Here is a 22,378-nt window from a genome sequence, read left to right as displayed (position 1 = left end):
TATTTCCATGTCAATTATAAAAGAGTAAAATAAGAAAGTGTCTCTAATGGGCAGCAAATGCTTCACCATTTCAATAATACCATTTCACGCAGAATTTCAAGATTTGTCAAAACGATACTCCGGGTAACTCCCCACACCCACAGGAATAAAGATTTGTGTCATGCATTAAATCGGTCTGAAAACATCATGTGAAAATACAATATTCTATATAACTTACAATACTTTAATTAGCCAATAAAGGTCCACAAAATTATCATACACAGCATGGAGTTTAATCCAGTACACAGTTAGTAAGGATATAGTTCCATACATGTTATATCTTGCTTTTAATTTGTACAATGATAACTAATGATAAATTGTTTCAACTCATGATGAAAAGCAAACAAAACTTTAAAAACTTTAGCTAAGAAAAAAGGACACAAAAAGAGATTAAGTACACATTCAAAAAAGAAAAAAAAAAGGAAAGTAGCCTACTGGGCCAACATTTGAAGGGTGCCCCTTCCAAGACACCTATACCCTTCACTGCACATTCTTGGCATGCTATTTCTCAGATCAATACACTGTGAGTGAAGTGTAATGTCAATCACAAGCTCTCAGGGTGACACCATAGAATCACCCCAAGAAACACATGGAAATCTCTGCATTAGGTTAAACAGAAACATTAACACTGGGATAATAAATGCCAACGTGGCTCATTGCTTTGTTAAAGACTGATTAAATGAGTCTACCTGAACCAGCGAGTATTCCACGGGGGAAAAAAAAAAAACAACGTTTGAAGCTTTGAGCTGCCAGATGAGCCAATTAGAAATGTGGAAGGGTATTCCTCAGAGTAATGTGGAAGGGTACTCCTCAGAGTAATGTGGAAGGGCACTCCTCAGAGAAATGTGGAAGTGTACTCTCAGCTCTGGAAAGTGCAGCAGGTTAAACCCCAAGCCCCAAACCCACACATCCTCCACATCAATACCGCAAAACCAGCACAAAACATACAAGCTACTTCCTCAAAGTCCCTTAAGTAGTGGCCCTTATTTAAAAACAAGCCTTAATTATTACACCACTTATGAAAAGGTGCGACTTCCCCCAAGTTCAGGCAAAATGCACTGGAATCATAGTAAACTGGACTGGTGTTGCCATCATTCTGTCAGGCCATTCAAGTGGCAGGTCATCTGGACCAGATCACCTCGACATAGTTTGCAGGGTACAGTCCAACTTCCCCACTGTCCAGTTGCCCTTTGCACCAACCCTGCTCGTCCACTTCACTTAGCTTCCTTAGTTCCTCACCTAAGAGGACAAGATCGAGATTAAAATCAAAATCCTGCAAAGATTATAGATTGCTCTATTTCAAGATTAGATTAGTTGTCTCAAGTATTCTGGTTACATAGCATACAAGTTAAACAGTCACATTAACATTAAAGTATTGATTATTTCCCCAGGGAAGGGTTATTACAAACACTATAGATGGTACATGCCCACTAAGAACAAACCGGCTTTGAAGCTCAGCTCATCCTCCTCTTGGCCCACATAGTCATAGAGGGCTTTCACGCGCTCTCCCACCGGCTCCACGTCACTGTCCCTCCCATTAGCCGTACTGCAGTTCCCCGAGATGTCTCCATCAGACCAGGCGTTCCCACTGCCACAGACAGGGGACAGAGAGGCCACCGCCATGATGCATCAGGCAAAACAAAGTTTAAAAAACTTAGCAGCACACAAGAATTTTTAGTAACACGCATGAAAAATTGCATAACTCACTATTGAATTTCAGTAACATACCCTGAACATACATGTAACATACATGGCCCTGAGGTCCAAGAAAGGTGCTGACACTTTTCCCATTAATAAAGTTTTATTAAATTCACAAGTGAGCTAATAATTCAGTTTTATGAATTTATTCAGAATAGGCCAATAATCAGCCAGTTAATTTGAAGACAAAAATACACACAAAGGGAGTTTGCGCTGATCTTGGGGTTCCCAGGTTATTGCGGGGGGGGCAAACAGACAAGATCTTCCCAGGGGGTCCCTCTTGCTATGCAAAATCTACTGTAAATGTAGACCAGTGCTGCCCCCTGTCAAAATTGGGTTGTGAGTCTCCGGTGGTGTTATTTTAAAGATCATGGACTGAAAAGTTTGGGAAGCCATGCTTTGCTTAATACATGCTCACAAATACAATGTACAAAAAAATGCAGGCATGTACACACACAGACACCCAGACAGGCAGAGACACAAACACTCACTATCTTTCACTGTACACTTACACGCTGTTACATGCTGCAAAAGACGCTGCTAGCATAAGCATCTGAGACTATGTCATCTCCCCATTCCTGCATAGTATCAATATTTCTCTTGAAATAATGAGATAGGACTGGGCAATAACAATATTTAATTGGTAATTGACGATAATCAGACAAGTAACCCTGTGTCGATTTCTGACAGTGACTAACGGATTATTGCTTTTGTTGGAAAAATAGGCTTAGACTACAAAGCAAAACAACGAAAGTATTTATGATTTACCTTTTGGTTAAGCATTCCAGCCTACGTTTCTGATGCAGATTATAAAAAAAGGCTATTATACGCAGCATTTCACAACTATTGTCTGTTTGCAGTAATTATGTGTCCTCTAGTCTTGTAAGTTGGAAAGTTAGATGTTATACACTGTCACATCACCAACTTCTGTCTTCCAGTCAGCAGTTAGGATATCAGCCGTTTAAGTGCAACTTCTCAGTGGGAATTTCAGGCTTCCCAACTTACGTGAATGGTCGAACAAGAAAATTACCATTGCTAATCGCCTTGCAACAGGGGTGTCAAACTCAGTCATTGAAAGAGCTATATTAAAAACCACCAACGAATTTGAAGCCCAACAAAGATGTAATTATTTAGTTAACAGTATGACCCAAAATATATCATTGAAATATTTACTACTGTAAATAATATTTACAAATGTGAAATTTGGAGTAAACATTATTCCTGAAAATTCTCTTTAAAGAAAAAAATTAACAATATATACAACTTAAACCAAATGCATCCACTGGGCTGATGAGCACTTATTCATATTCAAACAGAATTGCCTACATTAATGTACAGCTACGACCATTGATCTAAAGCGAATATTTATCTTGGATACTCCTGTGGTTGTGTCTGTTTTCTGGGGTGGGGGGGGAGAAGGTTGGATGATTTATCCTGATATTTTTTTTATTAATTAAAATATTATATATATTTTTAGATACCCAGCCCTAATGAGTAATTGATTTAATGTTTTGTTAGCTACTATCATTAGGTTGTTACTGATAGACTTCAGTCATTTAAGCGTTCAGGGAAACATGTAGTGTGTTTGTCACTGTGGTAGTTATTTTGTTAACCATAAGAAACAGTTATTTACTTTGTTTTGAATGGTCAGTATTGGGTTGTTTAGCAGTGTGATGCATGCTAGGAATATTAGTTTTAATCTACCTAACAATTTCTTGTCAATTCAGCGTAGCTTTCCAAAAAGAACTACAAGGGTGTAATTTCATTGCAAAGTCCAATTTACACACATGTGAGAGAATATTTTTTGTAATTTGTACACACTGATTTTTTTGTTGCGTTGTGATTCAAATGTAACATTGATCCAGCCATCAACAAAGATACATAAAGACAACTCATCAATACCTCCAAATGATGAATATTCCATGCCTACAAACTCCACATAAACAATACACATGCACAAAGACTTAATTTTCAACAAATCAAAAATTTTGTAAAGGCATAAGAGACAAAATAATGTGAATAAAAACAAAAATATCATCTGGATTAGCTGAGAAAATACAAAAGATAATTAAATACTGACATCTACTGGAAGACCCCTAAGAAATCTAACCAGGCACCCATTAGATAGATTGATTTATTAGCATACTTTGCCCTGCCTTTAATATTTGATGTGTCCACCTGTACCTAATGCACTGCACTAAAGTCTCCCACTTACTGGGCACAGGAAGTAATGCACCCGTCTCTCCTGTTGACACCATGGTCTCTGCTCAGATCTTAACCTCTCCAAAACTGAGCTTCTTGTCTTCCCTGCCAGCCTTCCCTGAATGATCCTATGTTGCAATTGCAGTTACATTCCTAGTTTATTAAAAGTTATATGTGTAGTTGTGTGGCTGTTGGGTCGCTCCTGCTCCAAAACTGCTTACACCTGTACCTGGGCCTTCATTCTAAGCTCAAGATAGCTGCACTCATGTCTAGTTGACTCCTTTATAGCATGAATGTTTACAATCTAGTATTTGCCTCGCTTGTACTTTGCTCTGGACAGAAGTGTCACTGGAGACACTGCACTGCACTGCACTAAGGTTTCCAGCTCAATGGGCGCAGGAGGGAATGCATGTACTACCTGGACACCGGCTCCACAGCTGATACGACGTTAGTCAGAGTAACCACGTTCTCTGCTTGGCTGGTCCTCTCTTTCCGGCTGATGGAGAAGCTGGTGACAGGGGACCACTCCTGAAAAGAGACACGATCATGTGACCACAACAGCAATCAGCAACTGGATCCTCCGGTTTCCCTCCAGTCCAAAAACATGCAGTTAAGTGAAATGGAGTGTGTGGGCACAGCCTGCAGTGGACTGATGCCTTGTTCCGGGCAGGTTCCTGCCCAGTGCCCATCACTCCAGGATATACAAATCAATGAGCAAAGAGTACCTGATTAATTCTCAAATTAAAAGGTAGATTACTCAATTATTTCTTCCCCCTGGCATAAATAACCTTTAACAATCCATCCATCCATCCATCCATTCATCCATGGCAATGAGCAAACACCTCAAATTGCGGCCAATTCATGGCCATGCCTGGCCCATACGTGTTCCTCCACCATCTCAGGTCCTCTGCATCGCTGGTTGCAGCTAGTGTCTTGCCCAGGTCTTGAAACAGTGCCTTGAATCTGTAAACGGACTTATCCCCAATTAACTAGCACAATACAGCTGAATTGCATCCATTTCATTGTTATTAACAAGTAAAAGAGCCATTAATAATTGTGAAAAATTAAAAAATTCCTCAGTTATGATTGAATGCAATATCATTTTCTTTACACAAACATCACACATTACTCACATTAATGACCAAACTACGCCCTGCACACACTGACATGTCCACTGCACAGGGCGGATCCACTGCACAGGGCAGACTGCTGGCTGTACCTGTCGCTGCTGGAGAGGTCCAGGTGCTTGTGGGTGCTGAGCAGGACCTCCTTGAAAAAAAGCAGCCTCTTCTTCTCGGCCTCCTGGGTGATCTCGAACACCTGCTCCATGTCCTCCATGTATCGCGGGTTACAGCGGTACAGGTCTTCCAATGCTCTCTCGTAGTGCTGCTTGGCCTGTGATGCAAAGGCAGAGGGGGTGTATCTGTCTTAAGAACAGGCCAGAGCATCCACACAAATCAATCTTTCCCAGGCTTGATGAAACACTGTACAGATTAGCGTTGTTGACTAACCGGAAGGCCAAAACACAGCTATTTCCTTCCGATTAAGATGTGCTTTGTGAATGTTGAACTACACTGTAAGGATTTCCCACACACCCTCGCTACCCACAACATTTCAACAAAACATGTTCTTTCATTTATGAAAAGCTACAGATTGCTAGCTTGCAGTGATGCCAATTATTTGGCAATAACATTAGCTTTTTTCCAAAGGGTTGAAATAATTGTGAGGAAGATGTTCTTAAGGAAATCTACTAAATTTCCTGAACAATGACTGTCACACCTTAACAAAAATCAACAGCATAAATGTGCAACAGTTAATGAAATTTTCTGAAAGACAACAATATTGTCTAACACAATATGTGGTTAGATGTTATGGTAATTACACATATTACTGTGCAAAATTTCTAATACTGTAATTACATTAAACATGAACCAGTTTCTGGAACATCTGCCCAGATAAAATACTGTACTACATATTCTACACATGTAGAACTCACATAGGTTGAACTGGTTTGTCCCCCATCAGAAAGCATTGAAAAACGTAATTATGGAATCAGTAATAATTCCTCATTACAATCCATGTTTCCAGTTTTTGTCACACCAGGCTTAGTGACCTGCTACAGTGGTACGTCTAATCCCATCAGTTTTGTCATAACCCCCTAGCAGGATTGGATTGCTGCGCATTTCAGGACACCCATGGCAGCAACCTGCAACAATACCACAAAAAAACCCTGCAACAATACCACAAAAAACAATACCACAAAAAAACCACAACAATACCACAAAAAAAACCACAACAATACCACAAAAAAAAACCTGCAACAATACCACAAAAAAAAACCTGCAACAATACCACAAAAAAAACCTGCAACAATACCACAAAAAAACCTGCAACAATACCACAAAAAAACCTGCAACAATACCACAAAAAAGGGCAATGAAAGCATGTGCTTTTACTTTTGTTATCCATGTAAAATTACCAAATGAAGCAATGCTCCCTCAACATAAACAATAAAACTATGTATTTCACCAGTTTGGGATTGAAGAAACGGTTAATTAAAGACTTCACATCGGGCAGTATAATGACTGGACTAGTGATTTGCTCACTGTAAGTATTAATCATGCAGTGCTTCTACCGCGTGCAGCTGTTTGCACAGAAGGCCACTGCGATGACCTCAGGGAGAGGTCCCTGTTGGCTGTGCTGTTTGTGCACGTCTGCACTGACCCCCATAACCAATTGCCCAGCATTCCAGCTCTGCAGCTGCTGCAAGATGTCCCACGGGCATCCAGCCCACTGTAGCGGACATTCCAATCCAGCAGGCCCATCAAAAACATGCTACTGTCACTATGAACGAGTCACGGTGCACCCAGAATGCATGAAAAAATGTGCACGAGCCCCAGAAATGCGGGCACAAGGGACTCATAACACTGTCCAAAAGAAAAAAAACGACATTTGCAGACCACTTGAAGTAATATATAGCCATTTAACATAGAAAGCTGCTACCTATAGGATTAGCCAAGTGCTCACAGTAAATAATAAAGAAACATCATAATGACTTCCACTGGGTGCGCAATGCCACACATTCATATTGGTACCTGTCATAGCGGGCACCCGGCCCGTGCCTCTCAGGCCCAGTCATGTTTAGGAGTGCTTGGGCATGTGTCGATGCATGCCCCTCCACTCTTGGAATAGCAGAGGCTCTGTGCACTTAAGGCAACACCCTGTTCTGCCAAGACTTTCAGAAATGCAATGCATTTTCCTAAAAGCAGGGATCTGGGGATGTCTTACCTTTTGGGGAACACCTGAATTATCATGGCACCTTAGTCTAATAGACACTCCATGCTTAACTCAATCTTATACATTGTAATATCTCACTCACGCATCATACTCTTGCCTTGATGACCTTTTCCTAGTATTTAATCAATGCAGTATAACTCTTATTGTTGCATTCTAATAATTCTTTATCTCCCCCCCACTTTCCCTTCTTCCAGCTTTCCATCCCACCTTAATAGTTCCCAGAAATGCTGACACTTCTTTATTCCCATGTCTAGTTTCCCTTTTTCTATCTTTCCACCACATCCTTCCAACTTTCCATCCCTTCACTGTGGCCAGCAGAATCTCTCTCCTGCTTCTGAATCCATTGGTTGTCAGACATTGTGCTCACACAAGTCTGGCTACTTTCCTCCGACCTTCTCAGCCTGCTGGTTGCACTTCTCCACACGCTCCTGAAGCTTCTGGACCTCCTCCTGGCACTTTGTGGGATCAGCCTTTGCATGATTCTCTCGGGTCACGGCAGTCCGCTCCTCCTTCCGTGCCTGGTGGTAGCTCTTCTTGGACGACTCCACCTGGTAAACAGGAGATGGGCTCTCAGGGGTTGGCTGTCTGCCAGCTCCTACAGTACCTACCATCTGTCTGAGAAAGGGACCTTGCCAAATGATTGCGTGCATGCTTAGAATGTATCACACTGAATAAAACATACCGGGCACATGATATATTTATTGCATACCCCTGACCTGATGTATAAAGAGTGTGCATACAGGTGCAATCAAAGTGTCTGAAAATACAGCATTTAATTTTTTTTTGTCCTCTGGAAATACCTTCTGACTGTATGCACACACACACACACACACACACACACACACACACAGGTTTGTAAGAAATTTACAAACGAGAGGGGGTCATTCGGCCCATCAAGCTCGTCTGGGGAGAACTTAACTAATAGCTCAGAGTTGTTAAAATCTTATCTAGCTCTGATTTAAAGGAACCCAGGGTTTTAGCTTCCATTACACTAGCAGGAAGACTATTCCATACTCTAACTACACGCTGTGTAAAGAAGTGCTTCCTCAAATTTGTTTTAAAATGTTCTCCCGCCAATTTCCACTTATGGCCACAAGTTCTAGTATTTAAACTAATATTGAAATAGCCATTTGGCTGAACAGCATCCAGACCTGTTAGAATCTTATAGACCTGAATCATATCCCCCCTTAGTCTCCTTTGCTCAAGGCTAAACAGATTCAGCTGAGCTAACCTCTCCTCATAAGACATTCCTCTAAGACCAGGAATCACTCTCGTAGCCCTCCATCGCACTTTTTCTAAGGCAGCAATGTCCTTCTTAAGGTATGGTGACCAAACCTGCACACAATATTCTAGGTGGGGTCTTACCAAGGAATTATATAAATGTAACATCACCTCCCTTGACTTAAACTCCACACACCTAGAGATATAACCCAACATTCTATTGGCCTTTTTTATTGCTTCCCCACATTGGCGAGAGTGGGACATGGAAGCATCAACATACACACCGAGGTCTTTCTCATAATCAGCTACCTTTATTTCAGTGGAACCCATAAAATATCTGTACTTTATATTTCTGCTCCCTGCATGGATTACCTGACATTTATCTGTGTTAAATTTCATCTGCCAAGTATCAGCCCAGTCGCTAATTAAATCTAGATCCCATTGTATCCTCTCTGCTGCTAGATCAGTATCTGCTACACCACCCACCTTGGTGTCGTCTGCAAATTTAACCAGTTTACTGTATGTATTGGTGTCAATATCATTAATGTAAATTAGGAACAATAGTGGTCCTAAAATTGAACCCTGCGGTACCCCACTATGACATTGTGCCTCTAATAACTACTCACTGCTTCCTGTCAGTTAACCAGTTTTCGATCCAAGCTGCCACAGTTCCTAAAATCCCTGCAGCTTTGAGCTTTAGCAAGAGCTGTTGGTGGGGGACAACATCAAAGGCCTTCTGGAAATCTAAGAAGATCACATCGTAGGCCTTTTTGTGATCAATTTCACTTGTAGCTTCCTCAAAGAACTCAAGTAGATTCATTAAACAGGATCTACCTCTCCTAAATCCATGTTGGCTATCCCTCAGAATGTTATTTGAATCCAGGTAATCTACCATTTTCACTTGGATTATAGCTTCCATTATTTTTCCAGTAATGCTAGTTAAGCTGATTGGCCTATAGTTTGTAAAAAATGGTCCCCACAACATCAAATAAACAGGTTTTTATTACATTATGGGGGACATTTGGTCCCCACAATCTAATATAAACCTAATCCACACAGAGCATAGGGAATTCTTTATAGGAATGATACTTTCATTAACTTTGAATCCCTGCCCAGCTGCTAGCCTTATACATACTGACTCACAGCTGAATGTCTGGGCATATGGGGGCGGGGTGGGGGGCTCAATGGCTTGTATGAACACATACATTCAGTACCTAATGTTCTGGGTTAGATGAGACTTTAGCGTAAATCACATATATCTCACACAGAAATGTAGATGGTAAATTGTGGGTGCAAGCCCAGGCTCTGTTTTCCCATACCCCCGGACACTCACATTCTTCATCCTGCGAATCCACGGCTTCTGCGCCTTACGGAAGCCATCCTCAGCCTCCTTGGTCTCCTTGAAGGTGCCAATAATCTGCTTGTGGAAGGCATCCTTCTGCCAGTTCTTTACCTTCTCGCTTTCATCCACGAACAGGCTATCCCTGAGGTCCATATGGATCTCACTGAGCTGGTCACCAGCATCCATGAAGGCATGCCAAGCCCTCTTCAGCGTGCCGTACTCTGTGCCTTGAAGAAATAAGCCCACAGGGACCATCTCAAACCTCTCCTTGATCTCATAGTATATCCCAACCATGAATATCCCTCACAAGTCAGGCTGAAATATGTAAAGTTTGGGCTTTAAAATCAAAATAATTTATTGGCACATCTATAGAACAAGTGAACGATTGAGTTAAAGCAGGGGTCTCCAACTCCGGTCCTGGAGAGTTACCATCCAGTAGGTTTTCTGGACTGGACTGGACTGGACTGGAGTCACACCTGTTCTCAGGTAAATACCAGGAACAGGTGTGGCTCATCAAAAGCCAAGTGGGACAGAAAACCTACTGGATAGTAGCTCTCCAGGACCGGAGTTGGAGACCCCTGAGTTGAAGTCTTAGGTCATGAGTTCCTATCAGCAGTGCAGCACATTAAATAAATACAAACCTTTATTTTAGGTTACTGGGCAACTGCCCAACAGATCACCCACTGTATAAATTTGCATGCTCATTACAAGACATCTGTAAGCAATGTCAAAGTGGTTTGTGAAGTAATCCCTTTAAAGACATGCTTTTTCTTGACCCTAAAGGACACTGTATTAATGATGTCGCAGTGCCATCTCACCGCTCAGTGCTGGATTTGCCACACAAGCAAGATTCGTAAAATACTTGAGTGATTTACTAGGTAGTTAAGCATCCAATGGTAACCATCATGAGGTCACAATTGGAGTTTAAATGTGTCTAATCTGGCGTGCAGAAGTGAATTAACCAAGGAGAGCTAGCTTACTTTCCTGAGGTATGCTATTAGTAATGTATATTACTTTCAACTGAGAAGCAACATATGTTTCTGTTGTCCCCAAGTCGTGTGCAGGCCACTACCTTTTTCCACCACCAGCCTCCATCTCTTAGCCCAGTCAGCCAGCTGCTGGCCATAACTCCTCTCAATCTTGGCTCGCTCCTGGAGACAGAGCACCAGCTCGCTGCTGAGTCGGTGACTATCGTCAATACGCTTCACTGTGCTCCTGTAGTTCCCTGCCTGAGCAGAGACAGATGCCAGTGACAGCAAACAGCCAGACGGAGACAATGAGATCCTCGTACCAGAGGCATTTCAGCATAACTAAGCAACTACACAAAAACAGAAACATGATTTGGAAAATGGGCAAAAAAACATATATTTCAAGATAGAAAAGGAACCATAAGGTACCCAAGCATCAATAATAGGTATTTGTTTATTGTTACAAAATGTTAGTTGTGTGATCCTTTACATATCCATTGATCTATAATGACACCGATGAACAAATTTTGACTTTCCTTTTGTCACACAAATTAAAATAGGTGAATCTTATTATTGTGCTGAATTCAAATATGTAATTGTAATTTCCCCATCAAGCAAAGATTTTGAGCGACACACAATTAAATGTTTCTCAATGCCCCAATGGCCCACGATTTTGTTCTCTTTCAGCTGCCTAACTAACACTGATCTAAAAGGCAGAAGTGTATGATTTTCTGCTGTACCTGGTCAGCAAGCATACTGTAACTCCACTTGCCTTGTTATCATTTTTCCCTATCAGACATGTACTGATGTGTTACACCTTGTAAACTCTAGAAACACACGTATAGTATTTTGCTGCCTTCTGTAAAGTCTTACAAATGTTCACAAAGAAATAAAATATTTTTTTCTAAATTAAAATGTTCATATACCCATACATTTGGAATAAAGAATCATATAACATCAATACAACCCAGGGCTCTTCAAATCTGGCCTTCAATTCCAAATCAAAGCCTTGTTTTCAGTTCTCCCAGGTAGTTAGTTTAATATTTTTTTATTCTGATTGGACACAGAGGCTTCACACCTGGCTCACAAGTAAAGGGAGGTTGGAAAATCAGCAATGCTTGGCCCTTGAGGACCATGATTTGAATAACCCTGATATAGCCTAAGAATTATGTCACTCAAACTATGGGTGAATTCTGAGTGCATTTTTGAAATCTGCATTAAAAAGCACATAAAAGACATCCCAATTTGCCAAAATCTCTGTTGACCAGTGTGTTTGGAAGGAATGGGCTGCACAATGGATGGGTAGCTTTGGATGTACAATTAGATTACAATTAGAGATGCACCGATCCGATGTTCATATTTATTTTAAGCATTCACTACTTGTGTATACATTCTTGGATGATACTCATATTGAACTGTAAAATGTCTCAAAATCCTTAAAACTAGATGTACATATGAGGTGGAACAGTGCATGATGTACGTTTCTAGTAGCCTAATTAAAGATTTTTTGGCATACATTTTTTCATCTGTACTTACTAGTTTATACATATAAATAATATATAAAAGTACAAAATGTATACATATTATATTGAATTAAAGTAAAAAGCGCTCTTGTATCGGAATCTGTATTGGCAGATGTGTATCATAATCGGATCGGAACTCAAAAAATGTGGATCAGCCCATCCCTAATTACAATGCATTCCCTCCCTGTTGGGTACCTATAGAGGAAGCCTTACCTCCCAGAAGCTTTCAGAGCTAGCAGGGTGGCTCACGTCGCCGTTGGAGGACATGGTGTGGCTAGTGTCACGGCCTGGAGTGCTGGAGGCTGCCCGTCGGGCCAGCAGAGAGCAGGAAGCAGCTGAAGGTGAGCCACAGCAGAGGATGGTCAAAGAACGCCATGCAGAGGCCTCACACAACATAGATCACCTCGCATAAGTCAGCAGTTTTTACATAGCTCAGTTGTGGAAAAAATGATACCAATAACTATGCCCTGTCTTTGACAGACAAAACAGCTTCCGTCCATAGTATTAAAAATAATATGGATGGATGATGGATGGTAGGGGTCAGCAATATAAACGATATAATCAACGTATCGTCATGTAACTTTTAAATAAGAAAATGAGAAACTTTGATAAAAGAAAAGCAACTTGATTGGGGGCAACATGTGGCTTAGTGGGCTAAGCCTCTGTGCCTATGATTAGAAGGGAGGTGGTTCAAGCCTTGAGCAAGGCCCTTAACCCCCCAGGTCCCTGAGTGCTGGAACAGGTGGCAGCCCATCGCGGCCAGCTTGCTCTCACCTATAGAATGCAAACTGGGGGAGGCGTAAAGAATATTTCCCCGTGGGGATCAATAAAATATCTATGATGATTATTTTTTATTAAAAGGAAAAAAATGAACATAAATCCAACCATATAATAGTCTTTTAAGAATGGACAACCTATGCCCAGCAAAGGCAAAGCAAGGTTGGTAGAGCCAGCGGAACACGTCACATGCTACTGTTTTGGTAATGTCATAGAAGAGACAGTACTCGCTCAGAGGATGCTTCAAGTGTCACTGAAGAACACAACAGCTCAGCAGTAAAAAGATCTTTTAGAAAAAGACATATTGTGCATAAACAAGGTAAAATGATGGTGCTGGGTGGTCCTGTTTGCAGTTTAAAGTCCAAAATACAACACTGGGGTTGAGTACTGTAAACTGAAAACTTGTACAAACTAGAACTGTAAATACAGCAAACTTATTTCGCCACTTGACGCATTGCCATCCAGTGGAACATACAGAATGCAAGTGCTTACAGTGACAGGAACCAGCAATTTGGGTTTCCACTTTCAATCTAAAGAAAACAGACAAATTGGGTTCCGTGTTGCTTAAAAAAATTGGACACAATTTTATTTTTCATTACACAATGGGTGATATCGCAACTAGCAATTGCAAACTGTATTATTGGCATCTTCTAGTATTACAGCTTATGATAAATATTTTGGTATGACTTATTAAAATTAAGTTGGTAGTCCATTCAATTTGTTCTTTTCTAAAGAAACAATGACTGGGCAGAACTGAATTTCTCATTTAAAAACGTAAAAACAATAACAGTTATGGCTACATTTGGCAGATATTAACCTCCATAGATCTCAATTCACTACAGACACACAGTGCACAACATTCTAGATGTAAACATTCAAATCACTTTTCACAAATATTTCACACTGCTACAGACTCTGTATCTCATCCTCCTGGCAGAAAGGCCAGTGAACTTCAGCTCCATACCAGGTGCCTGTTTTGACAAACGACTCACTCTTTAAACCAGCAGTTTCTTCTTGACTGAACAAATGGCAGATATTAATTAATGCATTTAATGTAATTGAGAAATAATTCCAATTTCTGTCTTTTCCCCATACTTACATGTAACTTCCAAGTTAGCACCAAAGCAAAGTTAAACGAAAAGTACTTACTCCAAAATAGGGGCTAAAAACATTTTAGGAACTATCTCCAAGGAACTACAATTGGGTCGAGTTACTGCGGAAAAGTTTCTGGTTCCTGAAAAAGGTTCCAGGGGTGGGAAAGCGTCTTAAGTTTCATCTTGACCAGTGAATGCTGAACATAGTTGTTTTTTCCTTTCCTGAGTTCAACCTGACCCTTGACTTTTGTTCTCACGGTCATTAGACTTCCTGTTACAGATGCGGCAGTCTTTGCAGATGTCCAGGGTTACAGTATGAGGGAAATCCCACCAAAGCAACCCTTTATAAACATGGAAATCTGGACGTTTAAGCAAAGTTTAATTTCTTACATAAGTATCATAAAGATAGACATAGTACCTCCATTTCCCAGATGAGACCACAGTGAGCTCAATTCACCACCGCCAGAGCAAAGATTATTAAAGGGGAAAACCACGCTAAAAAGCTTTACATGCAAGCCTTAGTTTATTTGGTAACGCTTTATATTAAGTGCAGCTTCATAATGCATTCATAAGCAGCATGCAAGTACACTTTAACATCCTAACATCCCTTAACAGCTTTAATATACATAACAAACATTACATGATTATACAATTATAATGTTTGTTATTAATGTATATTACAGCTGTTAAGGGATGTTAAGATGTAAAGGTATACATGCATGATGTTTATAAATGATTTCTGAATACTTAATGAATACATTATGAAAGTGTACTGAATGTTTTATGAATGCAATATAAAAGCATTATGAAGGTGCAGTTAATGTAAAGTGTTACTGTTTATTTTTTTTATTTTATTTTGAATTGTATTTTATTCAATTTCAGTTGCACTGTAAAGAGGAGGACACGTTTTGCACAGTTTAGAAAGAAAGAAATATTCTTGAATAAATTTGTCTGCAGCTCATTCTATTAAAAAAGCGTGAGTAAATCGTATCGTGAAATGTATCGAATCGTGAGTTGAGTGTATCGTTACATCCCTAATTGGCTGGCATGCTTTTTTACACTCTGGCCTTCTGAGTAGGAGGCATCACTTCAGATGATTCCAAATGCCTGAACAAACTCATCAGGAAGGTCAGCTCCACCTAGGCCTGGGCAATAAAACAAATGCACCAATACAACAAATGCATGACACAAGTTCAACATTATTTACGACCCGACATGTTGCCAGTGACACGTTTTGCGTCACAATGAAATGGCATCACTTTCTCTGTGACAGCTTATCAGGACAGGCTGTGGGGCACAAGCACATACACAGCTGTAAAAATCCAAAAGGGGGATTTATTAAACAAATATGAGAATGCAACAGGGCAGGCAGGTAGACAAAAGACAACACAGTCACAAGAACTGGGTACATCTCTGGGAGAGAGGGTACATCCAAAGCTACCCATCCAATAATGATAATCCAGCAAAATCCAAAACAAAGGTCCGAAGAATGATTCAGTAAACGAGAAATCCACAGAAATAATCCACAGAGAATTTAGAAATGCCAGGAAAAATGTTAGTGGTGGCATTTTGTGGGCGCTGACTAAAACACCATATACAACTTCTACTTTAATCTGCAAAATGTAAAATACTGCTTGGAAAGTGTTTGTACCATTCTCATAAAAATTGTTTAAAATCACAATTGACCATCTGCCGAACCGTAGCCATTGAGTCAACACTGGGGGGGACCAAGGCCATAATTATATTACGAATTGGGAATTGATGAGCACATCTGAATATTAAGCGGGGATGTGGCCCCCCAGTAATTATTACAATTATGGCCTTGACCATCTTGTTTCTTCACCTTTCACCATCATCGGCAAAGAAAACCAAAGTCCATGCAAGCATTGAACTGAGTAGGAGCAAGAACACACCCCTGGTGAACCCCAGAATCAACTGGGAAGAACGCAGAGGTTCTCCTTCCACTCTGCACAGCTCTCACAGTACCAGTGTACAGGCCGGCTATGACATCCAGCAACTTTGGGAGGATCCGGCGAACTCTTAGGGTGTCCCACAGGGCAGCTCAATCAACTGAGTCATGCGGTTTGCAAAAATCGACAAAGGCTGCAAGGAACCTCCGCTGCGAAGAACCCTCAGTGCCAGGGTGCGGTCCATGGTAGACTTTTTAGGTATAAAACCAGACTGCTCTGGCCACTGATAGGCGAGCAAACTGGTGTCACGGATCCTGTTAAGGATGACCCTAGCAAGGACTTTACCCGGCACTGAGAGCAGTGTTACCCCCCTGTAGTTACTGCAATCCAGGCGATCACATTTTTCTTTCCAGACAGAGACTACAAGTTACATTTTCCAGTCAGTATGGGATGACACCTGACTCCCAAATGGAAGTAAAGAATGCCTGCAATGCCTCAGTTCCTGATAGAGACTGGAGCCAAGTCATGGACTGCGACTCATCTCAATAATATCCAGGGTGCCCTGCGAGATGAAACACCTCCTTTTGTGAACACCAGCAACACAAACACAGCTCTCAGCAACCTTCAGGGCCTTATTTCGTAAGGTCTCCCACATCACAAGTCCAGCCTCATTCTTTTAGCAGGTGGTAGCCTACTGGATCTAAACTGAATCTTCAGAGTAGCAATAACAAGTCTGTGGTCAGAATTCACAAACTGGGCACTTCTGTAGACCCTGCAGTTCTGCAGGAGCCTCAAACATCTGCCCACGAGGATGTGATCGATCTCCTTCGCTGCACCAGTATTGGAGTACCAGGTCGAACGATGTGGCTCAGAGCGTTGGAACCAGGATCCAGCCACCCGCAGCCCCTGACCTTTCGCAAAGTCAAGGAACATGGAGCCACTGTCACCTCGGTCTCCAGACCCACGGGGACTGACACAACCCTCATGGACAGCCCTGTCAGTGCCTGTCGTCGCATTAAAGTCACCAGTGACCAGAGGAGTGTCATCTTGTGGGCAACTCATCAACCACCAAGCGAAGTTGCGAGTAAAATGTCTCTCTCAGCAAGGCATCACTCACCGCGGTCGGAGCATATACTGAGACAACGGACAAGACACCCAAGGAGTGCCTTAGGCCGAGTCTCATAATATGATCGTTGAAAGGAGTGACACCATTGGAAGGAGCCGATCCATCATAGCAACAGCTACTCCCTGAGTATGGCAGCCATCAGAGGGATCAGATCAAAACTAGGTGTACCCACCTACAGAGATCTGGCCACTCCCTGGTCACCAAAATGTGGAGTTTATAAAACCCCCTACAGCAGAGGAACATGGTCATCTTGCCGGAGAGACAAGGTGTTCCACGTGCCTACCCAGATGGGCTGGCTCAAATTGGGACCCAAGTGCCGCCATGCAGCAGGCGATGCCTCAGCCCCACACCAGCCCTGATCCCCAACAGTTCTGACCCTATTAACTCTGACAGTTCAGACTATTCCGGGGATGAGGCTCTAGGAGCCTTACTGTGGTCAGCTGCAGCAGAGCTACTCCCGGAGAACAGTAGGGTGTCGTGTCTTTAGATTGAGCTGCTGTGAAGTGTGGAGCCTATCCCACCACCAACCCCACAAAACATTTTTCCCTGCAAGGTGAAGGACCACTTGCATGGCCAGATGCAGTTTAATGTCATACCCAGGACATGGTGCACCAGAGCAGCACCAAAAAAAAGCAGCACCAGAGCTAGAGCTAAAATAATGGTGACGCTTGCATTGGACAGCCATTATCAATAGTGGAAGACAATGGACTAATTGGCTCATCCACCACTTACAAGTGGTACCGGACTGCAACATTTTTCTAATTCATTATAAAACCTGCCCTGCAGATCGATCTGTCATTTTCCACAGAATAAGAAATTATGTAACATCATTCTATGAACCTGCACTAAAAAGATCGACAACTTTCTCCATTGGCATAGCTAAATACTGCATTTCCTCAATTAAAAACTGGGATTCAATTAAAAGCCAGGTCTCAGATAACCGGGAGCATGCTTAACATGAACAAATAAAGATCAGGCCCCAAAAATAAGCCGGGGGAAAAAGGAAGGATGGATAAACTCCCGGAAACTCATTTATAATGGATTTCTACAAATTAAATAGATAAGAAACAATCTTATTCATATTTATATGATTATAAATTCCAAAATCTTCAAACAACAGAATTAAAACATTCTCATAAGTCTGCACATTTACAAGTGGTCCACAGCAGTCGTGCAAACATTTTGGAAGAAACAGAAAAAACAACATCAACAGTTTAGGTAGAAATGTGTGGCAAAGTTTTAGTGTATGATGTGCGTTAAATATAGAAACATTTCTATAATATCTGATAGACAACAAACATTCAGCATTTGATCTATTGTATTAAATGAATGACTTCATATGTTTCAAGGCCCTGTGCCAAACTGGGGTATCAGCATAGGAATTCAGTACTCAGAACACAGAAAGTTTAAATTGACGAGCAAAATATAACCCAAACAAACAGACAAATATACAAACAGATAAATAGATAAAAAAAAATGAAAGACAGAAAGAAAGACAGAGAGACAATTCACCAACAGCCTGCATTACGAAACGATTTCTTGCTTAGCCAGATAACTTGTTGGATGTAAAGTAGTCTTGTCCTACGTGAATGAAGATAAAGTCCATTAAAACTCCATTAAACACTTGTGACTTTGTGTACGAGTTACCTTTTGCGCAACACTTCCCATCCTAACACTCAAACAAATGACAGGCTACCTACATGAGCCATGGAAAAAAGGAAAAAAAAACCACATTCCAATGTTGCCTCATACTTATACGCCAAAGCGTTTCCACTTGTTTATGCTAAGTACCTCCCTACAGCAATTCACAGCATAGCTTTTTTCGGTTGTGGTTGGTCTGGTTGTGTGACCTGGAGCTGTCCCTCTAAAAGTAAGGTAGTACCGTGGAGGAATGTCATCAAATCGTATACATTCCTCTGTATTATTACAAGAAAATTGGATTACAGTGTTATTGATTTAAAAAGTTTAATTAGGCTTGCTGTTAACTTGAATGACAGATTTGAATGTGTTATTGTCAAGCTCTGCCCAGATGTAATCAGTCAACCAGTGTCAAGCTCATTTCAAGGCAGCTTCTGAAGAACCCACTTCCCCGCACACTGTTGCTTAAAGCACCCAATTAAAGCTGTACTTTTTATTCAAGTCAGCGTAATCATGCAGGTTGCTGAAATAGGAAAATAAGAAAGAAAACTTAGAGGAGAGGCGTGTTTTTATTGTGTGCAATACACATCCTAGGGGAAATATTCAAGCATATTCAGATGAACAACTCCCACTTTATAAAACCAGTTATTCCTAGTGCTACAGGCCCCAACTTGCAACTTGCATAATCAATAAGATACTGAATGGAAAGCTGCAGCCTGCATGAACACCACAAGACTGTTAAACAGAGCTGTGTGAGGGAGCAAGATATTTTTAAAACTGCAATTTTGTTGGCAGATTCCGAAAAATCCCATCTAAGTGCAATCTATGAGAATGTCCGATTCCCAAGTGAGTCGTTGGGCATGCATCTCCGCATTCAATGTGTGGCGGTTCCATCACGCCGCCACCCCAGGAAATAAAGGCCTACTGTTCATCCATTCCACTGTTCAATACAGTTGCCTAATGAAAGCTGAGTGTCCTCTCCAATCCCAGGGCAAGCCTGAGAACAAAGGGAAGCTTTGTTCCACACCCTTATTCTTTCCATCTTTGCACCAAAGAGGAATGGAAAAAAAAAAAACAGCCACATAACACAAGTACATTTTCAAGCCTCCATTTTCAAGCACACATGAATTTAGAAAGTAAATAAAATTCCAAAAATTCAACCCTCACATGCAAATTTCATTATTGCATGTGAGGGTTGGAACAACTGGATTAAAGTTTCGCCAATAAACATCAAACACTAAACAGAAATCTCAAGTTCAGACTGGAATTCTATGGGGATATTACTACATGAAACATGCAGAGACAAACCATAAATATTTAGAGAACTTACAATAAACAGCATAATCATATCTTACTGTCAGCGACCCGCTTGTATATTTATAACCTCTTCTACACAAGTGAACAAACATTATTTTCTGCTGATAGCTAGTACAACCCAACCCTAATAAGAATAAAAAAACCAAGAGAACAGGAATATAACTCTACCAGCTGACCCTATCTTAGGAAACCTTCAAAGAACAGCAGAGGCATGATGCATAACAGTCTGAGTGAAATTGAGGCTCAAACAGCTCGTTTAAACAGCCAAAAATGCGAAAACCTGGTTTTGGTGCCCTCAAATACATAATGAACCAGTTTGCAAAGTTCTTTCCCGTACAGCCACTGTGGTGCATTAGGACAACACAAAGCAGGAACTCTTCAAAACACAGGTTTCTGCCAGCTGTGGCGCAAAATTATATATGTATAGGCCTATATGAACACGAATACACACACACACACCGTTATATAAGCACCTACTATATCATTCACGCTGTGGACAAAGGCAGAAGCCACTGCGCTGGAGCTTACATTACCATCATACGTAAAAAGGGTAGCCAATATAATAATCAAAGAATCCTAAGTTTAAAAAGTACTTAACATAAAAGAAACACAGCATCATGTGCTCATTTACTGTAAATGAGTTCAGCATAAAGGAAATTTTCTATTGTATTTTGTAAGCCTATGGATATATAGCACAGTTAAATCCTGGAAGGCAACAATAAAAGCTCGTTTAAATGCGCGCCTTGGTCCTAAGTATCTGACGAAATCAAAACGGAAGAAAAGACGGCAGCCCCGATCAGCGAAGTGTTCAACTAAATGTTTGTGATAACTAATAGGAAACACTTCGCTTTTGTCGCACTGACAATATTATATAAATCACTGCGACGAAGCTTTATTTAATTTTGTAATAAAACCACAGATAAAATGCACCACCGACACATTTTTTGGTAACTCTGTTAGTCAGTGTAAGTTAACCTCTTGGTTTTTATTTCAATGGGCACTCCCACGTACGCGATTTTGTTATACGCATTAATATTGTATCGTACTTTGCAAAGCGGGACGGGAGAGTTCAGGCATGGTTCTCAAACCATACAGACAATATGACGAGATTTGCCGCTGTCTTCCAGATTACTAATTGTCCTGTCGCCTCTACTACAATTACATACACCCTCGATTGATATGTTTGTACTTACCCGGGGAAGATCCGCGTTTTTAAAACAACAAAAAACAACAAACTAATCCAAGAAGACTTTTTCAAACGCAGAAAAGTTATATCCACGTAAATTAATACAGTGCTCTTGTTACCGCAGCCAGCGCAGACATCCAAGTTAATACAGGGTTATTACGGGAAAGGAGACACCTCCCTGCTTTTGCAAGTAGGCGAACCGATTTCCCATTTCTTAAGAAGTCGGAAGGCAGGACCATGGGCGATCGCGAAGAGCCGCTAAATCCCTAACTTGCAAACACACGTACTTCAGGCAACTCTGTCAACCGGGAAAAGGAGCAAACTCAGAAGGACCTTAACTGCATCCAGTACTCTCAGAATCCCTATGTTTACAAAAAATTGCCCGCTCAGTCATTGAATAGTACAGCTTTCACAAAATAAACAAAACATAATATAAACAAGATATCACTAAATAAGTAGGCCTATAAACCTGTAATTGTCCATCTTTCATATTAAACTGCATTCTGGTTCTTACTTGCAGATGAATAATAACAATGACTAGAAAGGGAAGTTCATCAACAAACTTCATGTTAGCTTGAAAAGGCCAGCTATATAATTGTTAAAAATTTCCCATTAAAGTCAATGAGTGAATTCTGATTAGCTGCTGGTGGCTCCACCCACTGTTTCAATCCATGAACCGCAGTCACCCAATGACTAACTGTGCAAAGTTTGGGGACCCTACCATCAAATGTGTGACAATGACAGCAGTTTAATTAAAATTTTCTATTAAAGTCAATGGGTGAATTCTGATTGGCTTTTGGAGACTCCGCCCACTTGTAAAAATCATTGTACCACAGTCACTCCTTGACCAACTATGCAATGTTTGGGAATCCTGCCATCAAAAGTGTAAGAATGGTGGCAGTTTAAAGTTGTCTAGAATGACAGATGAGATCTTTGACCAGTAAATAATGACATCATTGATAGATTTTCTATATACCTGTTTTCTGATTGGATGAAATTTGATTGGGTACCGGAGAGATCCCTGGATCATGGACATACTC

At 41.0% G+C, this 22,378-nt stretch overlaps 1 protein-coding gene across 2 annotated transcripts; it reads right to left on the bottom strand.

Moving 5' to 3' along the window:
- Nucleotides 1-202: 202 nt before the first annotated feature.
- Nucleotides 203-21,924, bottom strand: LOC111846737 (protein kinase C and casein kinase II substrate protein 3-like). Of its 2 annotated transcripts, none has more exons than XM_023817253.2 (10): nt 21,853-21,924; nt 12,504-12,625; nt 10,872-11,028; nt 9,791-10,026; nt 7,629-7,784; nt 5,159-5,334; nt 4,782-4,902; nt 4,358-4,467; nt 1,482-1,627; nt 203-1,278 (listed from the first exon to the last, which is right to left on the bottom strand). In XM_023817253.2, exons 2-10 carry the CDS (start codon nt 12,555-12,557, stop codon nt 1,160-1,162), a joined length of 1,275 nt encoding a protein of 424 aa, XP_023673021.1. In that variant the 5' UTR covers nt 12,558-12,625; nt 21,853-21,924; the 3' UTR covers nt 203-1,159. The 2 variants fall into 2 exon arrangements, with proteins under 2 accessions (XP_023673021.1, XP_023673020.1); XM_023817252.2 differs by lacking the exon at nt 21,853-21,924 and adding an exon at nt 21,346-21,608.
- Nucleotides 21,925-22,378: the final 454 nt, after the last annotated feature.

The sequence above is a fragment of the Paramormyrops kingsleyae genome, chromosome 13 (assembly GCF_048594095.1).
Source record: "Paramormyrops kingsleyae isolate MSU_618 chromosome 13, PKINGS_0.4, whole genome shotgun sequence".
Lineage (NCBI taxonomy): Eukaryota > Metazoa > Chordata > Actinopteri > Osteoglossiformes > Mormyridae > Paramormyrops > Paramormyrops kingsleyae.
The sequence above is the reverse complement of the archived record's forward strand: the minus strand, read 5'-3'. Positions and strand labels throughout refer to the sequence as shown.